The sequence below is a fragment of the Oreochromis niloticus genome, unplaced genomic scaffold (genome assembly GCF_001858045.2).
Source record: "Oreochromis niloticus isolate F11D_XX unplaced genomic scaffold, O_niloticus_UMD_NMBU tig00001339_pilon, whole genome shotgun sequence".
NCBI lineage: Eukaryota > Metazoa > Chordata > Actinopteri > Cichliformes > Cichlidae > Oreochromis > Oreochromis niloticus.
This window is the reverse complement of record NW_020327363.1, coordinates 205,068-231,260: the sequence shown is the minus strand read 5'-3', so window position 1 is coordinate 231,260 and position 26,193 is coordinate 205,068. Positions and strand designations below refer to the sequence as shown.

The 26,193-nt window shown below is 41.7% G+C and overlaps 2 protein-coding genes and 1 long non-coding RNA gene across 3 annotated transcripts; 1 reads left to right on the top strand and 2 right to left on the bottom strand.

Annotated features, from left to right (window-relative positions):
- Nucleotides 1-496: 496 nt before the first annotated feature.
- Nucleotides 497-6,046, bottom strand: LOC106097178 (NLR family CARD domain-containing protein 3). The gene is made up of 4 exons (XM_025904378.1): nucleotides 5,458-6,046; nucleotides 3,519-3,690; nucleotides 2,693-2,757; nucleotides 497-2,138 (listed from the first exon to the last, which is right to left on the bottom strand). Exons 1-4 carry the CDS (start codon nucleotides 5,997-5,999, stop codon nucleotides 1,946-1,948), a joined length of 972 nt encoding a protein of 323 aa, XP_025760163.1. The 5' UTR covers nucleotides 6,000-6,046; the 3' UTR covers nucleotides 497-1,945.
- A 974-nt stretch (nucleotides 6,047-7,020) lies between these two features.
- LOC112844755 (uncharacterized) lies at nucleotides 7,021-8,825 on the bottom strand. Its single transcript, XR_003217503.1, has 2 exons — nucleotides 7,482-8,825; nucleotides 7,021-7,319 (listed from the first exon to the last, which is right to left on the bottom strand). It is a non-coding gene; the product is annotated as an uncharacterized LOC112844755 (long non-coding RNA).
- A 5,674-nt stretch (nucleotides 8,826-14,499) lies between these two features.
- LOC100708399 (uncharacterized) lies at nucleotides 14,500-25,135 on the top strand. The gene is made up of 3 exons (XM_005464714.4): nucleotides 14,500-14,848; nucleotides 14,956-16,039; nucleotides 23,032-25,135. The coding sequence occupies exons 2-3, from the start codon at nucleotides 14,958-14,960 to the stop codon at nucleotides 24,263-24,265; spliced, it is 2,316 nt and encodes a 771-aa protein (XP_005464771.2). The 5' UTR covers nucleotides 14,500-14,848; nucleotides 14,956-14,957; the 3' UTR covers nucleotides 24,266-25,135.
- The last annotated feature ends 1,058 nt before the right edge of the window (nucleotides 25,136-26,193 follow it).

Here is a 26,193-nt window from a genome sequence, read left to right as displayed (position 1 = left end):
AACATTGGTCATTATATGCTGTATTTTGCAGACAGAGAATTACAGGATTCTCTCCCAGACCACAGACTCATAATACAAGTCAGAGCTTTATTTAAAAAGAAAGAAAAAAGAAAGTTGTGTGTTTAAAATTGGAGTTCAAGTTATTTTTACTTGCAATAGTGTTAACATACTACACAGGTCATGAACAAGATTTCTTTTAAAATTTTCATTGTAAGTGGGCTAAAGCAGTTAATTAAAAGTAGTGTAACATAAATGTAAATGCTGTAATTTGATTATTTTAATAAACATGTAACTGGGATCGATTCAATGCTGGCGTGACCACAGTGCACACGTCTGCTGTTACTGTTGCTGTCGCTCACAGTGGTCCAAGGGATCACTCAGGGACTTTGTGCGTTCGCTCAGACACATGAAAAATTAGAGGGAACTTTGCTGACGGCCCTTTTTTGCTTCTCATCCATTAATTGTGAAAAGTCTTAACAGGATCTTCAGCTTTATTGTGAAAGGTTTATATAGAAAATAAACAAGCGGGCACGCAATGGTTTTACCATCATTGTTGCTAACGACAACACATAAAAACAGGCGCTTGTCGGTCCGTAGTGTCGTTATATTAAATATAAGAGAAAGAGAGAACTTTAAGAAATTAAAGCCACTACAGTGACCATCAAAACGATGAAAAAAAATATTGCCATTACTATGGGCCATTCAATCCTTATGGAACAATTGGAAGAGTTTGGTCCGCATAGCTGGTAATAAGTTGAATTTGTTTCCAGTGGGTGGTTGACCAGGGCTGCTCCTTGTCACTGATCCTGTTTGCAATTTTTATGGACAGAATGTCTCTGCGTAGCCAAGTGTAAGAAGGCTTTCACGCCACATTAAAACATGTTAGTGGATTATCCACCAACAAATTAGTTGATTTTGGACTTGTTAACAGATGACAGATTACGCCTGGGTATGTGATACTGTTAGCAAGCACAGAATATTAGCCAACAACTCATTTATTTCCATCATTTCCATCACTTTTCTTTGACCACCTGAGCTTTTCTTATCTCTGATTCTAAGCAGACTGCTGGGTCCATGGTATTCCTCCCCCTCCTGAAAAGGTGCCTTCTTTCAGGCACATACATCAGTCTGTCCACTGTCATTCTTTCCATGACTTTCCCTGGATGAGAAGTTAGAGCTGTGGACCTATAACCTTTGGTCTTTGTGGGGTCCTTCTTGTGGTTTCATAACTGGAATTATTATGAGCTTTTTCCAGCTTTCTGCCATATTCTATTGTCGAAGAGCAGCAGAGCATTCAGTCCTTCATCCTTTCTCTATCCTCAGCCATGTTTCCTGTACTCAGGTAACATGTGAAAACTGCCTCTGCCAGTTTCTTCTGCTCAGTCTTTGATGTTTTCTTCACTTTCTTCATCAGGTATTTCGAAACACTTTTCAGAAGGCAGCAACACCTTCTATACCCTGCTATTCCACACATCTAGTTCCAGCTGGTCACAAGCACTGGCTGCTTTCTTTGTCAGAACCTTAGAAAAACAGGCAAGGGTACCCGTCCAGACCTATACAGCTGTCGGTCAGTACCTCTACCACCATTTCTTTACATGTCTGTAATTCTTAATCCAAATCCTTAATCTGAAAAACAACCATCAGCAGCAATACCAGTAACAATTCAAAAAGCCACCAATCCTGACACCAATCACCCACTGTCCAATCAGCTTGTCTCTCACCAACCAAACACTCCCTCTCCTCTCTATATTTCCTTTTTCCTCATTTCCTCTCTATACAAAGATTAATGTTCAATATCCTGAGATATCTACAAGTTGTTCCTGCAGAAGTTCTTCCTGGAGACCTAAAACATTAAAACCCCTTATTGATCAGTTCATGTCACATGAACCGACAAGAGGTAAGTGAACGAGGGACACTGGAAATGTTTCCAGCTCTTCCTCCTCTATCAGACATCCTCTTCATACCTGAGAGTGTCCAGTCTCCAGCCTGGATCCTTCAGTCCAGCCGACAGCAGCTTCATTCCTGAGTCTCCTGGATGATTGTAGGTCAGGTCCAGCTCTCTCAGATGGGAAGGGTTGGCACTCAGAGCTGAGGCCAGGGAAGTACAGCCTTCATCTGTTATCAGACAGCCCGACAGACTGCAGACACACAACACAACAATCCATCTGTCAACAATCATTTTCCTTTTGTCACATACAATAAAATCTATCCATTTACATCAATTCAAGTTAACTTTATTTATAAGTGACAATTCCCAACAGACAACAACATCCATCTCAAGCTGTTTAACAGTTTAAGGTAACACCCTATAATATTAGAAAAACAGCTCAAAGCATCAGACAATCCACTGTGAGCAGCATTTGGTGATGGTGGGAAGGAAGAACTCCCTTTTACAGAAAGATGAAATAGGCTCCAGGGGGACCATGTACCATAACTGGCTGCAGGGTGAGCGGAAACAGAAGAGATGAGCTCAGAGAGACAACAACAAAACACAAGCAAAGGAGAGAGAAGACAAAAGATAAGGACATACAATAGTGACTTCTGAAAGCATCATGAGTGAAAAGAGGGGGGTGGAAAAGAAAGCAGAGCATCATGGGACATTTGAAATGAAGTCAGCACACTCAGTACAGATAGTGCAAGAAATATGATGGCTGCTGCCAAATACATCTGGTGAAGAAATTCAAAGTCTGACCTGAGACTTTCCATTTTACAGTGTGGACTCTTCATTTCAGCAGACAGAAACTTCACTCCTGAATCCTGCAGGTCAGAGTTACTCAGGTTCATCTCTCTCAAACTAGAGGACTGGGAGCTGAGGACTGAGAACAGAGCTTCATAGCCTCTCTCTGAGAATTTGCAGTGACTCAGTCTTCCAAAAAAAAAAAAAAGAAAGAAAGAAAGACATTAACCAAACCCTGTTGCTGAAGTGTAATGAGGGTGCACTAAAGCAGTATGCAGTCCTTTTTTTTTTAAAGAAACCTTCATTCCTTACTAAGATACAACAAATGGATGACACTGACCTTTACTGGTATACTTTGATTAAAAAGTGTTCCTTTTTTATTTTGTTAGCATATTATTATTGCTTAATTCTAACAACTGATGAAAAACCCAATATCCCTTGATCTCACCTCAGGATATTTAGTTTACAGATTGGATTTCTTAGTCCAGCAGAAAGAAGCTTTACTGACGAATCCTGTAGGTTGTTGTTACTCAGGTCCAGCTCTCTCAGACTAGAGGACTGGGAGCCCAGAACTGAGGATAAAGCTTCATAACTTCCCTCTGACAAATTACAGAGATTCAGTCTGGGGGAAAATAAAATTTTTAAAAGTACTTGTTGGTTTAGGTTATAGAGATTACAAATGTGTCAGATTATCATAACTTTGGAATAAATGATCTCTCACTCTCTCTTTCTCAAATATATTGAGTAAAAACAACAATAAAAGCTAAACTTGATTTCATTAGAATTCTAACTGACTACTTATGTTTATTCCTGAATAATTCAGAATATTACATGACCTGACCTGAACATTTCCAGGGTACACTGTGGACTCTCCACTGTAGCAGACAGAAGCCTCAGTCCTGAATCCGGCAGAGTGTTGATACTCAGCTTCATTTCTCTCAGAAAAGAGGACAGAGCAGAGAACTGAGGATAGCGCTTCACAGCCTCTCTCTGAGAGATCAGGGACGCTCAGCCTAAAAAACACACACACAAAACAATTTTAAAATTGTCATTTGATCACATACTGTTTGTGATTAATTTAAATTACTTCATATGTTGAACCTTTACTAAAAAGTCAAATGTCAGTGTGCATTACTATTTATGGTTGACTGACAAACTGATGGCTGGTGGCTGATTGGATAACAGACCTTTGCAGGCAGAGCAGTCCTCGTCCAGCACTTGACATCATACCAGTTCAATTTTATTTATATAGCGCCAAATCACAACAGCAGTCGCCTCAGGGCGCTAATATAAAGAGTTTTAACCTCTTTATATTGGCAACCGGTTCATTTTGGAATTAATTTAAAAATGTTAGTCCTTACTTTTAAGAGCCATATGTGGTAAAGCCCCAGCCTATATTTCTGGCCTTCTAGAACCTTGCACTTGTGGCAGTCTGACATTTTCCAGTCAAAGGCTGTTAATGGTCCTACAAACTTGTTTATTCAGATTGGCCTAGTTTTAGGTTGGATGATCCCAAATGTTTACTGTTTTATGTTTTATGTGTCTCTACACAACGTTACTCGGCCTCGCCTTTCTCCTTCACTGAACACAACTCCCTCTCCTCCCCCTTAGCTTCGCCTGCAGGCAACGACAAGATGGACACGGCAAATCTCTGTTAATGAGTTACTGCGCATCTGCGTGGGGCTGGACGGCATCAACATGTTAACGAGCTAACCAAGCTAACGCCATGCAGCCCACAGGGGCTGCACGGCCTAAAATCCTTTCATTTTCTCAAAAGTTGACAGTGCGCCTTATGTATGAATTCTGGTTGTGCTTGATGACCGCAAACTGATTTTATGTGGTACACGGCGCTCAGCAATCTGTCAAAAAATGTTTTAGTACGACTTTGGTAAGCTACGCAGCTGCACCGCTTGGATTGTCGGAGCATTACGGCTACCGAGGAGCCTCGCGGAGTAATAGATACTGTGCTTCAACGTAATATTACCGTACTGTGTGTGTATAAGGACCACAAATGACACCTGTTCAGCGACGTGGTTACAAAGAGGATTTCAAACTCTAGGCTGTCAATCACGCAGTAGAACTTGGGAACAAAGCAGCTGTGAAATCTGTCTGTCTTTGTTATTATGCTCAGCGTCTTTTAGTTTACATTTTGACTGCACATTTGTGAGCTTTTTGTTATGCACAAAAACAACATTGTTTTCTTTTATTTATGGAGCATTATTATTTAATAAATGCTAATAATTTATTTTTCAGTAATTTTTTCAAGTACATTGTCAATAGAATGTAATGTCAGTATAATCTTTTAATTATATAAGTTTACTTATGTTAGAATGCTGCATGTAATCGTTTGTGTTTAGAAGTATGTAGTTGATAGTATATTGAAAGAATGTCTCATCCTAGGAGGTTTGTGTGGATTCCAGAGCATTCTGGTATTCACCCCCCACATTCTTGAGCATGGAAGAGGTCATGCCTTCTCCTATTGTTTTATGGTATAGGATACCTACTCTGTATCTGGTTAAGCATAAGTGCTTTTTGTTTAGATGGACCGCTAGGCTCCTGGCACCAGCTTGGGGAGTCTTCACAGGTTCAAATAACACACACACACACACCTAAACATCCACATTCCAATGTAAAGAACAAACACCTACTACTTCTTACTTTATGGCTTTAAAAAAATTATCAAGATATATATCGTATATTGCCATCCAGCTAAAAACTATCGAGAAATAAAATTTTGGGCCATATCGCCCAGTCCTAGGACTGAGCACATATTTACTCACAGAGCTTTGTTGGAGGCTTTGACTACTGGCAGCAGCCACAGAAGAGCCTCCTCTGAAGCAGAGTATTTCTGCAGGTCAAACACATCCAGATCTTCTTCTGATGATAGTAAGATGAAGACCAGAGCTGACCACTGAGCAGGAGACAGTTTATATGTGCAGAGATTTCCTGAACTCAGGGACTGTTGGATCTCCTCCAGTAGAGAACGATCATTCAGTTCATTCAGACAGTGGAACAGATTGATGCTTTTCCCTGCAGACAGATCCTCACTGAACTTCTTCTTGATGTACTTGACTATTTCCTGACTGGTCTGTGAGCTACTTCCTGTCTGTGTCATCAGGCCTTGTAGGAGAGTCTGATTGGTCTGCATTGAAAGACCCAGGAGGAAGCGAAGGAACAAGTCAAGGTGTCCATTTGGACTCTGTAAGGCCTTGTTCACAGCACTCTGGTAGAAGTGTTTCTCTGCAGATGCTCTTGTTTCAGACTTCTGGGAGGTTGTTTGTTGTTGTTCCAGCAGATTGAGTCCAGAGTTGATGAAGGTCATATGGACATGAAGAGCAGCCAGAAATTCCTGAACACTCAGATGGATGAAGCAGAACACCTTGTCCTGGTACAGTCCTCTCTCCTCTTTAAAGATCTGTGTGAACACTCCTGAGTACACTGATGCTGCTCTGATATCGATGCCACACTCTGTCAGGTCTGATTCATAGAAGATCAGGTTTCCTTTCTGCAGCTGATCAAAAGCCAGTTTTCCCAGAGACTCCATCATCTTCCTGCTCTCTGGACTCCAGTGTGGATCTGTCTCAGCTCCTCCATCACACTTGACCTTCTTCACTTTGGCCTTAACTACCAGGAAGTGGATGTACATCTCAGTCAGGGTCTTGGGCAGCTGTCCTTCCTCTCTGGTTTCCAGCACATCCTCCAGAACTGTAGCAGTGATCCAGCAGAAGACTGGGATGTGGCACATGATGTGGAGGCTTCGTGATGTCTTGATGTGGGAGATGATCCTGCTGGCCTGCTCCTCATCTCTGAATCTCTTCCTGAAGTACTCCTCCTTCTGTGGGTCAGTGAACCCTCTGACCTCCGTCACCATGCCAACACATTTAGGAGGGATCTGATTGGCTGCTGCAGGTCGTGTGGTTATCCAGAGCCGAGCAGTGGGAAGCAGTTTCCCCCTGATGAGGTTTATCAGCAGCACATCCACTGAGGTGGACTTTCTAGGGTCAGTCAGGATTGTAGTTTTGTGGAAGTCCAGAGGAAGTCGACACTCATCCAGACCATCAAAGATGAACACAACCTGGAAGTCTTCAAAGCTGCAGATTCCTGCTTCTTTGGTTTCAGTAAAGAAGTGATGAACAAGTTCCACCAAGCTGAACTTTTCCTCTTTCAGCACATTCAGCTCTCTGAAAGTGAATGGAAATATGAACTGGATGTCCTGGTTGGCTTTGTCTTCAGCCCAGTCCAGGCTGTATTTCTGTGTTAGGACCGTTTTCCCAATGCCAGCCACTCCCTTTGTCAGCACTGTTCTGATTGGTTCATCTCTTCCAGGTGAGGCTTTAAAGATGTCTTCTTGTCTGATTGTTGTTTCTGGTCTGTCTGGTTTCCTGGATGCTGTTTCAATCTGTCTGACCTCATGTTCATCATTGACCTCTGCAGTCCCTCCCTCTGTGATGTAGAGCTCTGCGTAGATCTGATTCAGGAGGGTTGGGCTTCCTGCTTTAGCGATCCCCTCAAAAACACACTGGAACTTCTTCTTCAGAGCAGATTTCAGATCTCTAAGCATTCTGGGTAATCTGGACTCAGAACCTTCTGGAATCCTTTTCTGCTCGTTCTTCATAAAAGTGATGATGTTGTCCTCCAGCAGCTGGAACAGAATACTTTATGAATGAGCCAATCAGACTGAAATCATGGAGCCAAACATCAGATCCATGTTGGACACACTGACAATCCACTGGTCTACAGAGAGCAGCATGGAGATGACTGTGAACACATTTGATGTAAAAGTAGTTGTTGTACATGTACAGACCATAAATATGGAGTCCAGCTGTGTTTGATGCTGCTGGGCAGACTGACCACTGGGAACCTCTGAGCTCCCCTGGTCCACTCGATGGAGGAAACATTAGTTCAAGCACAGGATAAAGATCCAGTAGTTTTCTGCTCAAAAAACTTCATCTGAATCAAGTGTGTCAAGCTTTAAATGAAAATATTGGACATTTTTAGTCTGTTTTTTATGGCCCCCCTATCAATGGTGATGTAAAGCATGATGTTGTAAAAGCTCAGAAGAATGTTTGAAACTTCAATAAACTGAACAAACAAAAAATAAAACACTCGCTGAAGGTGAAGTTGATGAACCATCAACTAACCCCACAAGCTGATCACTGCTCCAAAACCAGAACATTATCTGAGGTCTCCCCTCTACCACATCTTCTTCTTTCACCCTTTCTCTCTTTCTCCAGGGTCTCAGTCCACATACAGCTGTTCTAAATTGTTTGTATAACTGAGAAGTCATTTTTCCATTTGTAATGGTGAGCCTTTCTGACCCAGAAACAGTAAAACAGGCCAAAGCTACAGTCTCAGCTACAGTCGCCATGTTTCACAAAAACATTTTGACTGAAAAAATTAAAAAACTTTATTCTTTGTTCTAATTTAATTCTCATCTCTTGTCATGTGACTTATCCACATGCCATTTAGCTGTAGGCGGTGTTTTTTGGAGGGGAGTACTTTATCCTTGCAGCCCTGCCATGAAAGTCAAAGTTAAATTGATGAAAAAAATTAGTCCAGTGTTTACGCATTTTTTCCCCAAATCTCTTATTTATGCTTATATATGAATGAACTGGAGTTTTCTTACTGTTACATTTCCCTTTTGTTTTAGCTTTAATGCTTGAGAATATAAAAGTTTTTGAGAATATACAACCATTTTGGGCTGTGTCTTTAAGAACTCTGCAGGTTTCTCGTGTGTAAATATTAATCACAGTCACGGTAAAGGCGAGCAAAACACTGCAGCTGAGCTGTGATGTCATCACGCACACTGGATTCTTTGTGGACTCTGAGTGAACTCACAAAGTACAAACTCGGGCTTGTTGGTCCAGTTGTGAGTCCGTTACCATAAACTATGGAGCTGCAGATTTGTACTGGAACTGCTGCACACACCTGATGTTAGCCAGAAAACATTACACACTGATTTTAATGGAGAGACTGCCCGGAAATAAAACACACACAGTTTGTGTGAAAAAATCAAACATGAGCTGAACAAACAGTAAAGTTCTTAAAGACAAATTGTTGAAGGAGGAAACAAAGCAAACTTACAGTTTCTTTACACAGAGACACCAACAACAAGTTCCACTCCACACCACACCTGGGTACTAAACACAGTGAGCCGCTTCCTGGAAGGAGGCCGGACTTCACCTGAAGCAGGACTGGTGGGAGGGAAGATGAGTCAGATTTTCACAATAAGAGCACTTGGTTTTTTAAGGACTGTAACATCATACTGATGGTTTGTTACTGTGTTACTAACAGTAACCAGTGTTGGGGAGTAACGGAATACATGTACCACCGTTACGTATTTAAAATACAAAATATGAGTAACTGTATTCCGTTACAGGTACCGTTTTAAAGGGTGGTATTTAAAATACAGTTACTTGGTGGCTCAGGATAGTGGAATTGTAAAGCGCTTTGACGGCTTCGAAAAGCGCCATATAAATGCAATCCATTATTATTATTATTAAATAAATGGATTACACGGCGGTACTTCCCTGTTTCATATTGTCGCGGGTCAGGACTGTTTGGGTTTGTTTGACAGCTGTTCTGTTGTTCCAGGCGGCAGCGTTACGGTTGCCATGGTTACAGTGTGACGCTCTCTCTCTCTGTGTGTGTTTCCTGGGTGAGAGAGCGCCTTTTTGTTGTTGTTGTGCTAAGCTAATAGGCAGAATGCTACATGCATAGCTCTAAAGAATGTAGCATCATGGGCAGTGTAGTCCGTGCTGCAGGGAGAATGGACTACCGTACACGTTATGTGTCTGTGAGCGAGGGAGGGAGAGAAAGGAAAAGTCCGAGCTGTCACGGAGCAAAAACGGGAGCTGGAAGCATGTAAATATAATAATAACCACAGCAGCCAAGAAGAGTGCCTGACGAGCCCATTTGTAAGTAAGCTATTAAGACTCAACTGTACACTGTGTTCGTGTTTTCCTCCGGAAAAAATAAGTTCCGTTGGAGCAGCCTTTCAACGCCTCTCTCTGTCTCTGGCAAGCAAAGTTGACCCACAAAGTAAAGCTAGTTTTCAGCTACCAGCCCGACACGGAAACCACCGTATTAGCCAGAGGTCCCTTTACTACGGTTCGGAGCCGCGGACCTTCAGTAACAGTAATAGATCACAATTATGTAGTTGTAAAAACCATTATAATATATTAAGTAATCCAAAGTATTTACTCTCATTAAGTAACGTAACGGAATACGTTACAGAATACATGTATTCAGTATTCTGTAATCTGTAATGGAATACATTTAAAAAGTAACCTTCCCAGCACTGACAGTAACTCGGGCTCATTTGACATTAAAGGATATTATTAAAATAATAATCAGTAAGTAATCAATAAATAATAATCAGCATCTTTTTAATCAACAATAATTAGCAACAAAAAGTGTGTACTATTTGTACAGGACTGTAATGGAGCATAAATAAAGTTTATTTTTTTGTTTTGTTTTGGGTTGTTTAGTTTGTTTGTTTTTTTACAATTGTAGGGAACATTTAGAGGATTGTAAAAGTTTCTGAATCAAATTCAGTTCAATTCATATATCTTTACACCAAATCTCAGTCCTCTGTGATTCGAAACGCCGTTTACGTGTGGACGAAACAGCTGCGTTTTCATAAATACCTGTGTATGTGCGGACGCAGCGTAAAAGAGTTAGTAGTTTATTTTCTTACTACCTGTAAAATAATACGTAAACGAGCAAAACATGGGCATGTGTGGTTGGAGGATGTTTTTGTGCGTTTTTCTTGTAAAACAAAGGGGGGCCTAGCAGAAAAAGTTTGGGAACCATTTTTTCTGTCACATATCTGCATTCACGACAAAGGGCAACAAGTAGAATGGTTTTAATTCTTGTGGACAATCAGTGTGAGCCCTGTGTGAAAAGGCAGTACCAGAGTCAGCTATCTACACTCCAGAGTCCCTTTACTGATAAAGAAGTCTCACATAAACTAATGTTTAACATAAGGATGGGAGAAATAACTCACAGCATATAATGTTTAACCAAAAATAACTGGGTCAACTTATATTTGTCTTGATTGAGAGAAAACATCGCAGGCTGTTTTACAGCGGATCAAAAGTTTAGGACCATGTGGTGTAATTGCATTATACAGTAGATGTTAAAGCAGCCGGCCAGTGTAGTTAGGCTGACAGCAGCTAGAGAGCGAGTTGTTTTTGAATAGAATGTTATGTGGGCAAGGGCAAGAGAAATAAAGTGTGGTTATGAATCGTAACAGTGGACCCGCGTATAACTGAATAACACGACAGACCACACCTCCAAAAGAAACCGTAAACTTCCCAAGATAGAAATTTAAGTTTCAAACACGAATGAGTAGCTCCACCGTTATTGTTGATCACTTCAATAAATTTGTTGCAGCATGCTTGATGCAAGCATTTCCATGAGGTGAGTGGGAACATTTCTCCATGTGGTGAAGACTGTCTGGAACTGTTATCCATTTCTGTAAACTTCCCTTGCCATCCATCCCCAAAGATTCTCAATTGGATTTAGATCAGGGGAACACACAGGATGGTCCAAAAGAGTGATGTTATTCTCCTGGTAGAAGTCCCCTGTCCTGCGGGCATTGTGTACTGTAGCGTTGTCCTGATGAAAAACCCAGTTGTTACCACACAGACGAGGGCCCTCAGTCATGAGGGCTGCTCTCGGCAACATCTGGCACAGCTAGCGGCCGTTTGGGTCTTCCACTTGACTTTTTTGTTCCATAGCCCTCAGGATATTTTAGGAAACTCCAGATGACCTTCTTACTGCAGCCGACCTCAGCAGCGGTGACGTGCTGCAAGAGACCCTTCTTATGCAGTTCAACAACCCAACCACGTTTAAAAGGGGCTTCTTAATCACATAAGATGTCATATAAACTGAACAGTTATAGTGTTTCCTGATTTAGAGTTTAGTTAGCCTTAGTTGGAATACTCCTCCTATGCCAGGCAGCCTCAGGCTGAGATTCATCCTGTCACATGTTTTTCTCTGCAGGAATGCATGGTTCCATCTCCCAGACTCCTGCAGTCCCAAATCATCACACCCTGCTTCACTGTCAGGACTCTGCATTCATCAGACTTCTTTAGGAACATTTCAGTTTGCATATTTGTCCAAAAGAGCAAACAAGGTTTTTATTTCTTGGACACTGTCCTTCACTCTGAGGGACGTTCATTTTTTACTGACAACCCCTGAACGGTGTGAAACAGCGTCCTGCTGTGTGTGGATTCATGTTAGAATATCACCATGACTCCGATTTCTGATGCAGATGCTTTTATTTGCTCAGATTTTCCATCATCTCACAGTTCTTATGTTTTGATTTTTCTCTTAATTATTTTTCATGTGACTAATTAATGCAGACACAGCCCTAAAGGCTAACACGGGAGTTGCCAGTTTTGTTCAATTTTGTGGCTTTCACTTTCTAATTTTCAATATAGGCCGTGTTAAGCATGTGTTCTTAAATGTTTACAAAAAAACTATTCAAGCTGTGAACTCAGTGATGATGAAATTACTGTAATGTTGTGAAGGATTTGACATGTATCAGTTCAGATATGTACTCACTTCAGTTCTCGGGTTTAGAGTAGAGGTGTCTGGCTTAAAACAGGACATATTAGCTGCATTTAACCTTCAGTTACTCTTTATAAAGTTAGGTAGGAGTCAGGCCATGTTTCCTTTTAGCTGAAAAACATGACACCAGGTAACCTGCTGTGTTGAAAACGTGTTTCCCGACTATGTTTGCTGCCCTACAATCCGTCCTGCTCTGTTGTAAAATCATTGACATTTGACCGCCCTGTTGCTCCCATTGTAATTTATACAGCCTATTTAAAATCTAAAACTTAACATTGTCCGTAGCTACTGTTGTTACCACTTTCCTGTTTGAAATGTAATGAGAGAAACTGGTTATTTTGTCATGCGCATGTGCTGATATTGAACCCAAGGCACTAACTAGCTAACTGACTGGATGCACATTAACTTCATAACTCCTGGTGTGTGTGTAGAGAGAGACAGCCAGGTTCATAATGGATATGAGGAAGTTTTTTTTCAAAAAATAGGGGCCACATCCAGGTAAAAGTGTAAAATCAATAAAGGATAATGTTGGATCAGTGTTTCAATATTTATGTCCTTTATTAGATGTACATGTGGTTTGGTTAATTGCCTTTTGGTTGAAAGTACACTGAGAGAGGAGTTTTTTATTAGTGATCTTAATAGTATTTTTTTAATCTAATTGAATAAAATCTATTTGTGTATGATTGTCGGTCCAAAGAGGGAGAGAGGAAAGATGAGAACATGAGGAGAAAGTACAAGATCAGGAAGAACCAGGTAAGAAAACAGAGAGGGAATACTAACAGGCACAACACAAACTGTTAAACTGGCAAAGAAAAAAAAACTACTAATTTTACTCATACAATGTGGCTGGCTCTGCATTACCATACCGAGCTTCAGTCAGAGGAAGTCAGGGTTGCCAAAAACTTTTTGAAGCTCAAGAGTGAGGCTGGTGCCATTCCAGATATGTTAACATTGTACAATCTTCTGGATAATCAGATCTTTCCCACACTGAAAACTGTTATTCAGGTTGCCCTCACAAACCCAGTTAGCAGCTGTAGCTGTGAGAGAGTCTTTCATCAGCTCCATAACTGGCTGAGAAGGACCATGGGTCAAAGCAGACTCCAGCACCCAGCTGTGATGTCATTTGAGAAAAAGATGCTTGAGAGACTTGACCACCAAAATGTCAGGGTTCCTGGGTGACCCAGTGTTTTCAGTTTTGTCACGTTTCGTTTCTGTTGCCGTATCAATGTTCTCACTTCCTGCTTTTCCTATGTCAGCTCGTCTCGTGTCATTAGCCAGATTATGTTCAGCTGTGTACTCACCGGTCTCTCATTATCATCCTCATCAGTCTGTGTATTTCAGTCCTCAGTTTCCTCCAGTTCTTTGTCGTGTCATTGATGTTATTGTGATGTATGTTCAGATCAGTCAGCCAGCCATTCAGTCAGTCAGTCATTCAGTCAGTCAGTCATCCACCCAGTCAGCCATTTCAGTTCATGTTCTGTTCATCCAACCTACCTACAATAAACACCATTATCCTGCACCGTGAGTCCAGCGTTTGGGTCATCTCTTCCTCGCCTCCACACACGACACTCCTGACACAAAATGTGATTGACAGATTTAGCAACCTCAAGGTGAGGCGACATAGAATAAAAGAAAAGAAAAAATCTGCAGAGCATTGGAGCATCTGCAGTAAAGATCTTTTCATATATTGTACCAGAGGCCAAGGTGTCTCAGTTTTTCTAATCTTTTAATAATATTTTGTACATTTCAAGGACTCTTCTGTTTTTGGAGTGCATTTTTTTGTATCTGTATTATATTATACACACACTTTAAAAGTGAATCTCTGTCCAGAAAATGCACTGTTTACTTTTTACTCACTGTAAGCATCATTCATTATTCTTCCGCAGTAATTAAGGTTTGGGCATGTAGTTTTTGTTTTACATTCCAATCCAGTCGTCTTTGGCAGTAGTCGACTTTAGCAGCATTTAAATGTACAAAACAGTGATGTCATGTTTTGAGACGAGGACCCAGGGACAGAGAGACTTGATGAATTTAAAAAATCTTATGGTTTAATGTAGAAATTTGCAGACTTGCACAGAGAGGGTAATATTATGATCACTGATAATGGAGATGAAGTCAACAGAGGATGAGGACAGGGAGGAACATGGGTTTAAATGCACCATGGAGACATTTAAGGATGCAGGGACTGAAGTCTCATTGTGACGAGTAAAGTTTACCTGGCCTGGATGGGCAGCTCTCTGGGTGCTCAGCACCCCCAAAGCTCTCAATCTAGAATCGCCTCTGGATCACAGATGCAGGAATAAACACTGTCTCTGTGGGCGGAGTCAGACCTCCCCTTCCACTTTGTTTTTCTTAAAGCCAAAAGGTGGAGGTTTATTCTAAACTGCTGTAGTTGGCATGCTGATCAGCTGAACCTGTTTAACCTGTGAGGGGCTTCATGGTCTGTTTCCTAAAGAGTTCATTCGTTCTACTCAAATGAGGAAGTGGTTGGAGACGATGTGGTCAGTGTTTCAGTAGAAACTAAAAAGAAGAAGAGCCTGTTTCTGACTTTCATTTACACCGCTCAGTTTTGGTGAAGTCTTCATACAGAAGGTATGCATTTTTTCAGTATCATTGTTGCTTTGTTGTATATTGAATGATAAATGAGGATTAAATTGACTTTATGCTGTGCTAATATTAGCTCTCCTTGTATGTTGCAGTCATGGCTGCGGCGTTGGCTCTGGTGTCTGAGGACAGTCTTCTTTGTCCCGTCTGTCTGAGTGTGTTCACTAAACCTGTGTCGATTCCCTGTGGACACAACTTCTGTATGAACTGTATCACAGAGTACTGGAGCGCTTTGTCTGTACTCCAATGTCCACTGTGCAAAGAGATGTTTTGCACCAGGCCCTTGCTTCGGGTTAACCCTGTCATTGCTGAAATGGCAGAAAAGGTTAAAAAATCTCTTCAAGAAATGTTTTTGAGTTCATCTGAACAAGCAGGACATGAAGATGTGCTCTGCAGCATGTGTGCAGGGTCAAAGGTAAAAGCCCTGAAGTCCTGTTTAATGTGCTTACTGTCCTACTGTCGAACACATCTGGAGCCTCATCAGAGGATTTCAGCATTGAAGAAACACAAGCTGATCGATCCAGTTACAAACCTGGAGAACAGAGTATGTCAGGATCACGGTGAGCCTTTGGAGCTAATCTGCAGACTGGATCAAATGTTTCTGTGCCAGTCCTGTAAATGCAGTGACCATAAAACACATAAAACAGTGACTCTGGAGGACGAGGCTGAAAGGAGGAAAACCCAGCTGAGATTAGAAAATAACAGCATGGATCAGTTGATCCAGGAGCGTGAGCAGAAAATCCAGGAAGTTCAGCAGTCAATGAAGACCAGCAGAAGTAAAGCTGAGGAGGCGTTATTGTACAGCAGGAAGGTGATGACCGCTTTGGTGCAGCACATAAAGACAGAGTTCACCAGACTAGCTGAGGCGATCGAGACGAAGCAGGAAATAAATGAGACTGAGGCAGAAAGCTTTATTAATGAGCTGGAGGCAGAGATTACACACATAAAGAAGAAGAAGCTGCGCTTTCATGAAGCTTCGCTCATCATAGACCCCTTCAGGTTCCTGGAGAATGTAATCCCTCTTGCCTACAATAAACCACAGCTGCAGGACTGGTCTGCTGTGACTGTAACCAGTGACCAGTTTATGATTCAGGAGACCCTGGCCGAGCTGGAGACAAAAGTCAGAGAAGAAGTCAGCACGCTCTATGATATAAACTTCAGAGATGGGAAACAACAAAGGTATGATCTGAATGTTTTGATGACTTGGTCCAGATATGGGTTCTTAGGTGGCCTGAAAATCTCATCTCAGCTTTGCACAGATGATGTGGTTGTGTTGGCTTCATCAGGCGATGGCCATGATTCTCAGCCAGAAAGGAGTGGAGTCCCTACTCTCAGTCAGGGACAAGCTCCTGCCACAAGTGGAGAAGTTTAAGTATCTTTGGGTCTTGTTCACAAGTGATGGGAGAAGTGAGCCGGATATTGAGAGACGGATTGGTGCAGCGGCTGCAGTGATGCGTATGTTGTACTGGTGAACACCTAAGCGTAAAAGCAAAGCTCTCAATTTACCATTCCATTTAAGTCCCTACCCTCACCTATGGTCACGAGCTGTGGGTAGGGACTGAAAGAATGAGATCAAGGATACAATTGGCAGAAATGAGCTTCCTCCGAAGGGTGTCAGGCCTCTCCCTTAGAGATAGGGTGAGAAGATTAGCGATCTGGGAGGGGCTCAGAGTCGAGCCGGTGCGCCTCCACATTGAAAGGAGCTAGTTGAGGTGTTTCGGGCATCTGATAAGGATGCCTCCTGGGGGCCTCCTGGGTGAGGTGTGCCACCGGGAGGAGGCCCCGGGGCAAACCCAGGACAGGCTGGATAGATTGTGTCTCGCGGCTGGCCTGAGAACACCTTGGTGTTCCTCTGGACAAGCTAGAGGAGGTGGCCAGGGAGTAGGAAGTCTGGGCTTCTCTGCTTAGGCTGCTTTTCCTCACTTGGCTAATGCGTACCCAGCCCAATTTTACTCTTTAAGTGTGTGTGTGGGTGGGTGGGGGGGAATGTGTGTATCCATGACCGTTTCTGTTAATGAGAGTGTGGGGAATGAGTGGGAGGGTGGGGAATGAGTGGGAGGGTGGGGTGGGCTGCTTTTAACCATGTAAAGCACTTTGTGCTACAGTTTGTTTTGTATGAAAAGTGCTTTATAAATAAAGATTGATTGATTGATTTGTACAAGCACTTTGTTGTTTTTGCTACCTAAGTGCTCACTCTGATTGTAACTACAGACAGCAACCTGGGGTTCAGCATCTTGCCCGAGGATACTTTTGGAAGTCCAAATACTTCTCAGAATTATAATCCAACATATCAATTACGATGATGATGATCATGATGAGGAGCAGGAATAGAGTCAAATCCAAGTGCAACAAGGACAGTTTCCCCTTGGTGCTGCTGAAATTTCCAAGGATGAACTTCTGCAATCCTTTGAACCTCTCTCTCTCATAGTCACTGTTCTGTGTGTGCTTTCAGTTTGACATACCTCAGAGGTGCTCTGATTCCTCTATCCTCTCTCCATCTCATCTCCTCCAGTTTCTGGACCTTCTCTGTGTTTCCTTTCTCCTCAATCTTCCCAATCAGGAAGTCCAAGTGGACAATAGTGGATGCTGAATCAGCTTTCAGAGCGATCTGTTCCAGTTTGACTACATGCTGGTAGGACTCATCCAGAAACTGTGACTTCTCTGCTGTCAGCAGTTTCATTTCCTTTCCAAGTAAATCAACATCCTTCTCTTTGGTTGGTGGTTCGTTCTTCTGACCGCTCCTTATCCTGGTCACATGTCTCCACTTTTCTTTCACATGCACTGATGCAGGACACTTGTTGGTACACCGTTAAGGGCACCGTGCATCCAGGATAGTAACAGTTCAGACTGCACAGCTGACAGCTGCTTTCAAACCCAGCCCACACGTTTCTTCTCTGATAGGTTCTTTATGTTTAAAAACTTCAGCAACAAATGAAGTGACCTCTTCATTCTTCATGTTATCATGTTTCTCTAAAGCTTCCTGGCTCTGTTTCATCTCTCTTTGTTTCACTTCAGTGAATTTGAATTTTTCTTGCAGGTTTTGGATGCAGGCTGTCAGTCTGATACTTCCCTTTAACACTTTAAATGCTGCCTCTGGCTTTAGAGGTGTAGTTTCCTTCAGGAAGGCTGTGAACTCTCTCATTCCATGAGCTTTCAAAATTTAGTTTCAGGTATTTTTCTTTCTCGTCTTCAAGCTGGCAGTTATTAAACAGGAAGTAAACAGGCTGATTCATCTCATTTTTGGCACATTTAATTTTTGCATCTTCAAGAGCTTGAAGAGCATATTTAGGGTTTCTTGCATCTGAGATATCTGTGATATGAGAGCTACAAAGTTTTTCTCCACATCTTTTCCAAACAGAGACGTCACTGAATCGAAGGTGTACTTCATTCGGTCACCCAGTCGATTGTCTGTGGCCTTCATCACCAGACCCACTGCACTAACTTCATGAACTCTATCCAACAAGTCTAATATGTCTCCATATCCAGGAGTATTGATGATGGTCAGAGAGTAGGGCAGAGTTTCATCTTCAAAACCAAAGATCTCGTACACGATCACATCTGATGTCTCACTTCTCTTCTCCTCCTCTACAATCTCAAATCAGACTTTATCCTCAAACGTCACTCCTATCATGTAGTTGAGCAAAGCGTTGATCAGAGTAGATTTTCCTGCTCCTGTTTCACCCACAAGTAAGATGGCTCTGCTTGGCTTGTTTGAGTTTCTTTCACCAACAGTCATTCTTGACAGAGCCACAAACTTCTGTTTCTTTGCTCTCAGCTGGTAGACAGCAGGAGGTCCTGAACTGATCAGATCACTTCTGGAGATGATGTCTTTGTATTTTGAGACGTTATTCGTCGGGCAGCAAAAGCAGAGTTTCAATCAGCGGGCAGAGTGAGTGCAGAAGTCTTTATGAGTACTGATGTCTGTGCTTCTCTTATCCGTACTGATGCAGCTGCCACACAGCTCAGACTTTACTTTTACAAATACTGTGACATCATAAAAGATATAAAACCCGCAGACACAAACATGTATGTGGCGACAAAAACTGAACATTTATGTGATCAGAATAAAGAGATCAGATGAGGTCAGAAATCTTACTAAGTTTATTAATAATAATGAGCATAATAATAATAATGTATGTGATTCGTGTGAGAAGGAATATAAAATGACCAGGTATATCATAGAAAACATGGTTGGCCTTCAAATAAACAAACAGATAAAAAATAAATCAAAATGTGTCTCTAAAAGTTGAATCTGTTCATCTGGACGTAGCCTTTTGTGGGAGAAACGTTTCGTCACTGATCCAAGTGACTTCTTCAGTCTCAGCTGACTGCAGGTTTCAATCTTATAAACAGTACATTTGCATAATGACTGAAACCAGCCCACTGAAGGAACAATGGGCTGGGAGGTCAGGGAGTTGGGAGATTTACTTTCCTGGATGATTGAGACTGCATCAAGACGTAAATCAAAATGGTTATCCTCTCCGTCTGTTAGAAATCAATAAATAAATTATCAATTTTAGGTCACACCTGTGTTTCACGGTTAACAGAGTTAGAAATCAATCATCTTCACTACCCACATAGCAGACAGGTCTGGCCCGGATCTGGTGTCACACCGACACTTCTGGCATGGTAAGTGATATGTCATCCAGATATGTGCCAGGCCTGGCATAGATGGCAGTGTTTATGTGATTGCATGCCACATCTGGCCAGATTTTGTTTTAGTGTATGAGACCTGGGCCCTGTTTCAGAAAGCCGGTTTAGTGCAAACTCTGAGTAAGTATACCCTGAGTTAACGAAAACTCTGGGTTTTCGGTTTCACAAAGCGAGTTTAGATTAATTCTGAGTGAGTTACTATGACGACACACTCCGTGAAGCTAACCTGCCCCCTAGCAGGTTTACTTCAACTAACCCTGACCTTCTCCGCCTCTTTGTCGGAAACCTGACTGTAGGAAGTGTCAGACATGGCGTGCCCCTTCCTTGAAGAGCCAGTAGATGTTGAAGCCCAAATTCTCCGCAGAGCTCTCCGCCGGGAGAGAGTGATTAGAGCGCGTTTGGACATTTTATCATTTCCTGATGATTTTCTGTGTGAACGTTACCGTTTTTCAGCACAATCCATAATTTATTTGAATAACATCCTCAGGCCTTATATTACTCAAGTGACACATCGCGGACATTCTCTCAGTTCTGTGCATATTATTTGTATTGCACTTCGTTTTTTTGCAAACGGGACCTTTCTGTATAATATTGGTGACGCTGATCACGTTTCCAAGGCTACCGTCTGTCGGGCAGTCAGGAATGTTACAGTTGCACTGAAACGTCTCCTGTACTCGTTTGTGGTGTTCCCCGGTCATAGACCCACAAGATTTATCAAAGAGGGATTCCACAAAATTGCAGGTATCAGGATGAACAAAACTTAATTCATGATGTGGTGATACTTGAACTACTACTTAGATTTTACATTTATTTTCAGGGTTCCCAGGCGTGATTGGCTGTATAGATGGCACTCACATTCCAATCATTGCTCCTTCAGTAAATGAAGGAGACTATGTGAACAGGAAGTCTTTCCACAGCATTAATGTACAGGTACATAGTTCCCTGTAGCATTTCAAACTAACAAATTATTTCATTATAGTAATGGAGTATAGTATAGGCCAACTGCTCCGCCTCTGTGAGTGGCGGTGGTGGAGGACCCCCACCTGTTTTTCGGGCCTCCGCTTTTTTTCTGTTGGCTATAACGGGTCACATTTGAGCATACAGAGTAAGCAAATATGTACTTGTAATGTGCTCAGATAATTTCAATAAGTGCTTACAGAAAGAAAATTAATGTAGCCTCTAACTGCAATTGATTTACACAGGACAAACAGACCAAGCACTATGGCTCATAATACAATTACACCTTACCTGTTTGGACTATATTTTTATATTTCATTTTTACTTGCTGCCAGGATCGTTTGGGGCCTGTTGGGTTGCACCTGCGCTCACATCACATCACAAAATAAAATGTATGAAATAAAAAATAAAATGAAATATAATAAAATAACGTGTTAAATGGGTGGAAATCCCTAGATCAATGTTTAAATTAACACTCACGCATTGACTCTATTGGCTATGTTTTGCCATGCATGCTCCCTTTCTTTTGCAGCTGAGGCTGTGTTACTTTTTTTCCGCAAAATTTGCATGCTATCTGCCTATGCTGCCATCAGAATTTCGGCCTCAAGCACTGTAAAATACATTGACCGCGCCTTCTTTCCCTCCGTCGCCATGGTGACTCGCTTAATCTGTGCTCCACTAATCAGGGCTTTATGCGCGCGCTTAACTTGGGGTTAAAGCAACTCCGGGTTGATTGAACTAATTGTTATCAGCCTTTCTGAAACCGAATATTCCGAGTTGGACATTTCGGGGTTACTCAACCCTGAGTATCATTTTTAACTCTGAGTTTTCTAAACCGGCTTTCTGAAACAGGGCCCTGGGGTCATAAAAAGCAGGTCTGGACCAGATCTGGTATCAAGCTGGCACTTCTGACTGACTGGTGTCATGGCAGAGTGTATGTCAACCAGATGTGGGCCAGGTCTGGCAATGATGGCGCTGTTTATGTTCCTATTTTCCTATTTTAGTTGGAAGATCCAAATGACATGTTGCAATACTATACTGCTATGGTAGCCAACGTTTCAAATGCAGGTTTGAAAGGTTTGTGAGTGTACATTTTATCCAAAACCTAGTGAGGGTTTACTCATGTTTACCACTGCATGGCTGTAGCTCAGGAGGTAGAACAGGTCACCTATTATTATGGTTCCATCCCTGGCTCCTCCCATCTGCATGCCAAGAGTGTGAATGTGTATGAATATAGCCACTATAACTACGTCTGTGAAACACTGAAGTAATTATAAACCAGGTAGATGTTTAATTATCAGAGAAAAATGTACAGATCAATATCACTGCTTATGTCACGGCTGGGGCAGCAGTCGTGTTGAGGAGTGAAAGGAGGACCCAAAATGCAGGCAGCCGACTGAAGTCATAAGAAACGGAGAATGCAGAGCTACACAGACAAACGCAGACGAGCCGACAACAAGCACAGACCGACACCCACTAAATATACACACACAAGGTAATCGGGTAATCACCCACAGGAGGGGACAACAGCTGATCCTAATACACACGATGACTGGAGGACACAAGCTGAACACAATGACAACAGACACAGACCTTCAGAATAGAACAGGAAATCCAGAACACGAGCCTTCAAAGTAAGGAAACACACACTGATTTACAACACAACACGGGGACATGAACAGAGCACTGAGGACAGACACAGGTAGGGCTGATAGAAACACACAACTCAAACCCTAAGAACAAGTACAGAATCAGAATAAACTAGAAAACTGATAATAACAAACTCAAAGCGCTGGGTCACCGACCCAGGACCATGACAGCTTAGTTTATTTGGGTTTATTTCACTCTCAATATTCAAATAGTTTCTCTGCTCAGCGTGACACAGTATTAAATAACTGCATTTCTGTAACCGATGAAGAGGATGAGAGAAGACTGATTCCCATGACTGGATTTGAACATTAGCTATTGAAATGTATCTTTTCTCATAAAGAAACAAAACAAAACAATCAGTGTTTTGTGAGAATATGAAAAAAACTATAAAGAGAAATTAACATCTGGTTTAAGGATGGATAATTAAACCAAACTTCTTATACTGAACTAAAACTAAAATAATGTGCAAAAAAACTTTAGTCCAGCATCTCATCCCCAAACTGTGATGGACACTTCAACCATTTCCAGCAGTGCCGAGTCTTATCCCAGTCCCTTCTCTATAGACAGAGGGTTACAGCTGGAGGTTATTGTTCAGTCATGGACTAACTATTTTATTTAATGTAAAATTTAAAATCATTTTATATAGAGTCCAACTATAAAAATAAAACATAAAGGTTGAGGGTTGAGGGAAAATAAAAGTCTAATAACAAGAATCAGAGTGACCAATAATGCTTTTGGAGAACACACAGACAAAAATAAGAATCTAATTGGAAAAAGAAAAAAAGGTTTGATTTTATGTGACCTTTGACCCTGAGCAGAAAAGGATCAGCTCAGGTTTCAGTGTTAAACAACAGGAACCTGTTCATAATGTTTACATGTTTACTGAAGACATTCTGTGCTTTTCTGTGCAGGATCAGTTTGATCTCATCACCACATGAAGACATCATCTCAAACAGTTTTCTCATCAGGTCAGGACCTCCTGCTGTCTACAAGCTGAGACCAAAGAAGCAGAAGATTGGAACTCTGACAAGAATGACTGTTGGAGAAAAACATCCAAACAAGCCAAACAGAACCATCTTACTGGTGGGAGAAACAGGAGCAGGAAAATCGAGTCTGATCAACGCTCTGCTCAACTACACCATGGGAGTGAAGTGGGAGGATGAAGTCTGGTTTGAGATCGTAGAGGAGGAGAGAAGAAGTCAGACATCAGATGTGATCGTGTACGAGATCTTTGGTTTTGAAGATGAAACTCTGCCCTACTCTCTAACCATCATCAATACTCCTGGATATGGAGACACCAGAGGGATCGAACATGATGACATCATCAGTCACAGATTATTGGACTTGTTTCAGTCAGAGGATGGAGTCCATGAAGTTCATGCAGTGGGTCTGGTGATGAAGGCGAGTGTGAATCGACTGAGTGAGCCACTGAGGTACATCTTTGATTCAGTGATGTCTCTGTTTGGAAAGAACATGGAGAAAAACATTGTAGCTCTGATCACACACTCAGATGGGAGCAGGCCTAAAAACCCTCTTCAAGTTCTTGAAGCTGCAAATATTAAATGTGCCAAAAATGAGGGCAGTCAGCCTGTTTACTTCCTGTTTAATAACTGCCAGCTTGAAGAGCGAATGGAGGAAAACACAATTTTGAGAAATTCATGGGAACTTACACAGACAAACATGGATACCTTGACAAACTTGTTGCAAAAATCTAATCCTCAAAAACTGATGAAAACAGCCGAAGTGTTAAATGAAAGAATCAGACTGAAAGCCTCCATCCAAAACCTGGAACACAGAATCGAGCTGGGTGAACTGAAAGAAACAGAAATCAAACAGATCCGAGAAGCTCTGAAGCAGACAAATCACAGAAATAAAATAGAAATTGAGAAAATATTGAGTCTTTTGGAAAATCTTGAAAAGGAAATGAAAGTGCTGACAGCAGAAAAGGAAAAGTGGCTAAGTGACTGCTACCAGCATGCTGTCAGACTGGAAGAAATCGCTCTGAAGGCTGATTCAGCATCTACTGTTGTGCACTTGGACTTCCTGATTGAGAAGATGAAGGAGAAAGGAGACACGGAGAAGGTCCAGAAACTGGAGGAGATGAGGAGAGAGGATGGAGGAACCAAAGAAGCAGTACAAGCTTAAACGAACACCATCACCAACATTGGGAGACCCTTCCCCTGGCATACGTGAAACATGCAAAGAAGCATCAGGCAGATGGTACTGATACTGCTCTATGCTACATGTTCAGATGTACACAGATTGATGTGGACATGAGGGCCTCCTTCTACGACGAGAACATCATGTATGCTTTCATATTTTATCCAGTTATTAAAAAATATCAATTCTCATGTTAAAAAATACTTATTATTAATACACATGTATTTCACACAGATATTTGTACTTATGCACATGACAAATATTACTACATAAACTCCACAGTCAGTTATTATGCAGAACAGAGCAGGTCTGAGCTGCCAGCTGTGCTCTAAATGCAGTGAGGCGCCCCCTGCTGTTTAGTGATCAGTACAACAGTGTGTGAGAACAGCTCCCTGCTTCTCTGATGTCACTATCCCCACAAATACATGTGTTTCTGTCACGTTGTTCTAATGTTGTCAGTGTGAGCTTTATTCTGCTGCTCCTCTCATGGTGACTCATTGCAGTGGTTGTGGGACAGTAACGTGTCACATGATCCAGAGACAGTCCAACATGTTGTTGTCTTTCTAATCAGTGAGTACAGAGGATGCTGGAGACACTGAACTCAGAAATATTCAATCCAACTTTGGCTCTTCAGTGTTTCTGAGTCCAGTCCTGAGATCTGATCTTCTTCCATCTGATCGACGCCTCGGATTCTTCATGTGTTCATGCTGGATATTTCTGATGGCTCAGGCCGAGTGGAAACATTTGGATCCTTTCATGTTGGACTTGATCTGTTCAAATTCTCTATATTCTGTTCTTCCACATGAATCATCTCCTGCTCGATGCACTTTTTTGTCAATCCTCAATAAAATCTGCTTAATTCAGTCACTTTGCTCAGAGTGTCTTTACTGGATCATCAGCTGATTTTCTCTGTTTCTCTTTGTTCCTCAAACACTTTCAGTTTATTGTGAGCAGCAGCTCTCACACACACTAAACAAACACACAGAAAGCTCCATCACAGCTGAGATTCCATTCAGTTATCAGGAAGAACCTGTGTCTTCTGGAGGAAGCAAGCCCATAAAATGCTCTTTACATTTCTGTAATTAGTGATACAGTTCCACTGTAACAACCAGTAGTAACAACAATATAATCATGTATTTATATTTATTTATTCATCATTAAAATATTAGTATTATAATACATTATAATACAGTAACACTCATCATGACAACAGCAGCATATCCTCACATGTAATTATTAGTCTCTGCACTATGTTATATGTTTTTCTTCCACATTATAAACATTTGAGGCCCGTCTGAGCATTGAGTGTAACGCTGTATGAAGGCTGCAGGTAAAAATACACCAGTCAGCTCATAAAATATCCAAAACCTGGATTTTTAACCAGAGTGAGATCCACAAGTATCAATTATGACAACTGATGGAAAAAATAGACTGTGTTTGTGAGAGAGACTCACCTGGTCTCTGATTGTAAAGCATTCAGCTCCACCTTGGTTCATTTTTCAAGTCAAGTTGCTTTGCTGTCATTTCGACCACGTACAGCGGTGCAGTACACAGTGAAATGAGATGATGTTCCTCCAAGACCAGGGCGCTGCATATGACAGACAATCAACACAGGACTACATAAAGTGCAAGTGTGTAGAAGTTGCAAAAAACAAAGACAGTGAAACACCAGACAGAACAGAAAATACAGACACAACACTGCAATAGAAAAGTGCAACAATGACAGCGGGTTGTGAAAAAGACTGAGCATTGTGGAAAAGTAACTTGGTGTATGAAGGTGTGCGTGTGTTTGTGTGTGTGTGTAGAGACGCACATAAGATTTGAGGAGAGAGAAGCAAGTACCCGCCCTGGTTCCCAAACCAAACATCCAAAACTGGTTATGAGTAAAAAAGAAGGTGATTTTTAAGTCAGCC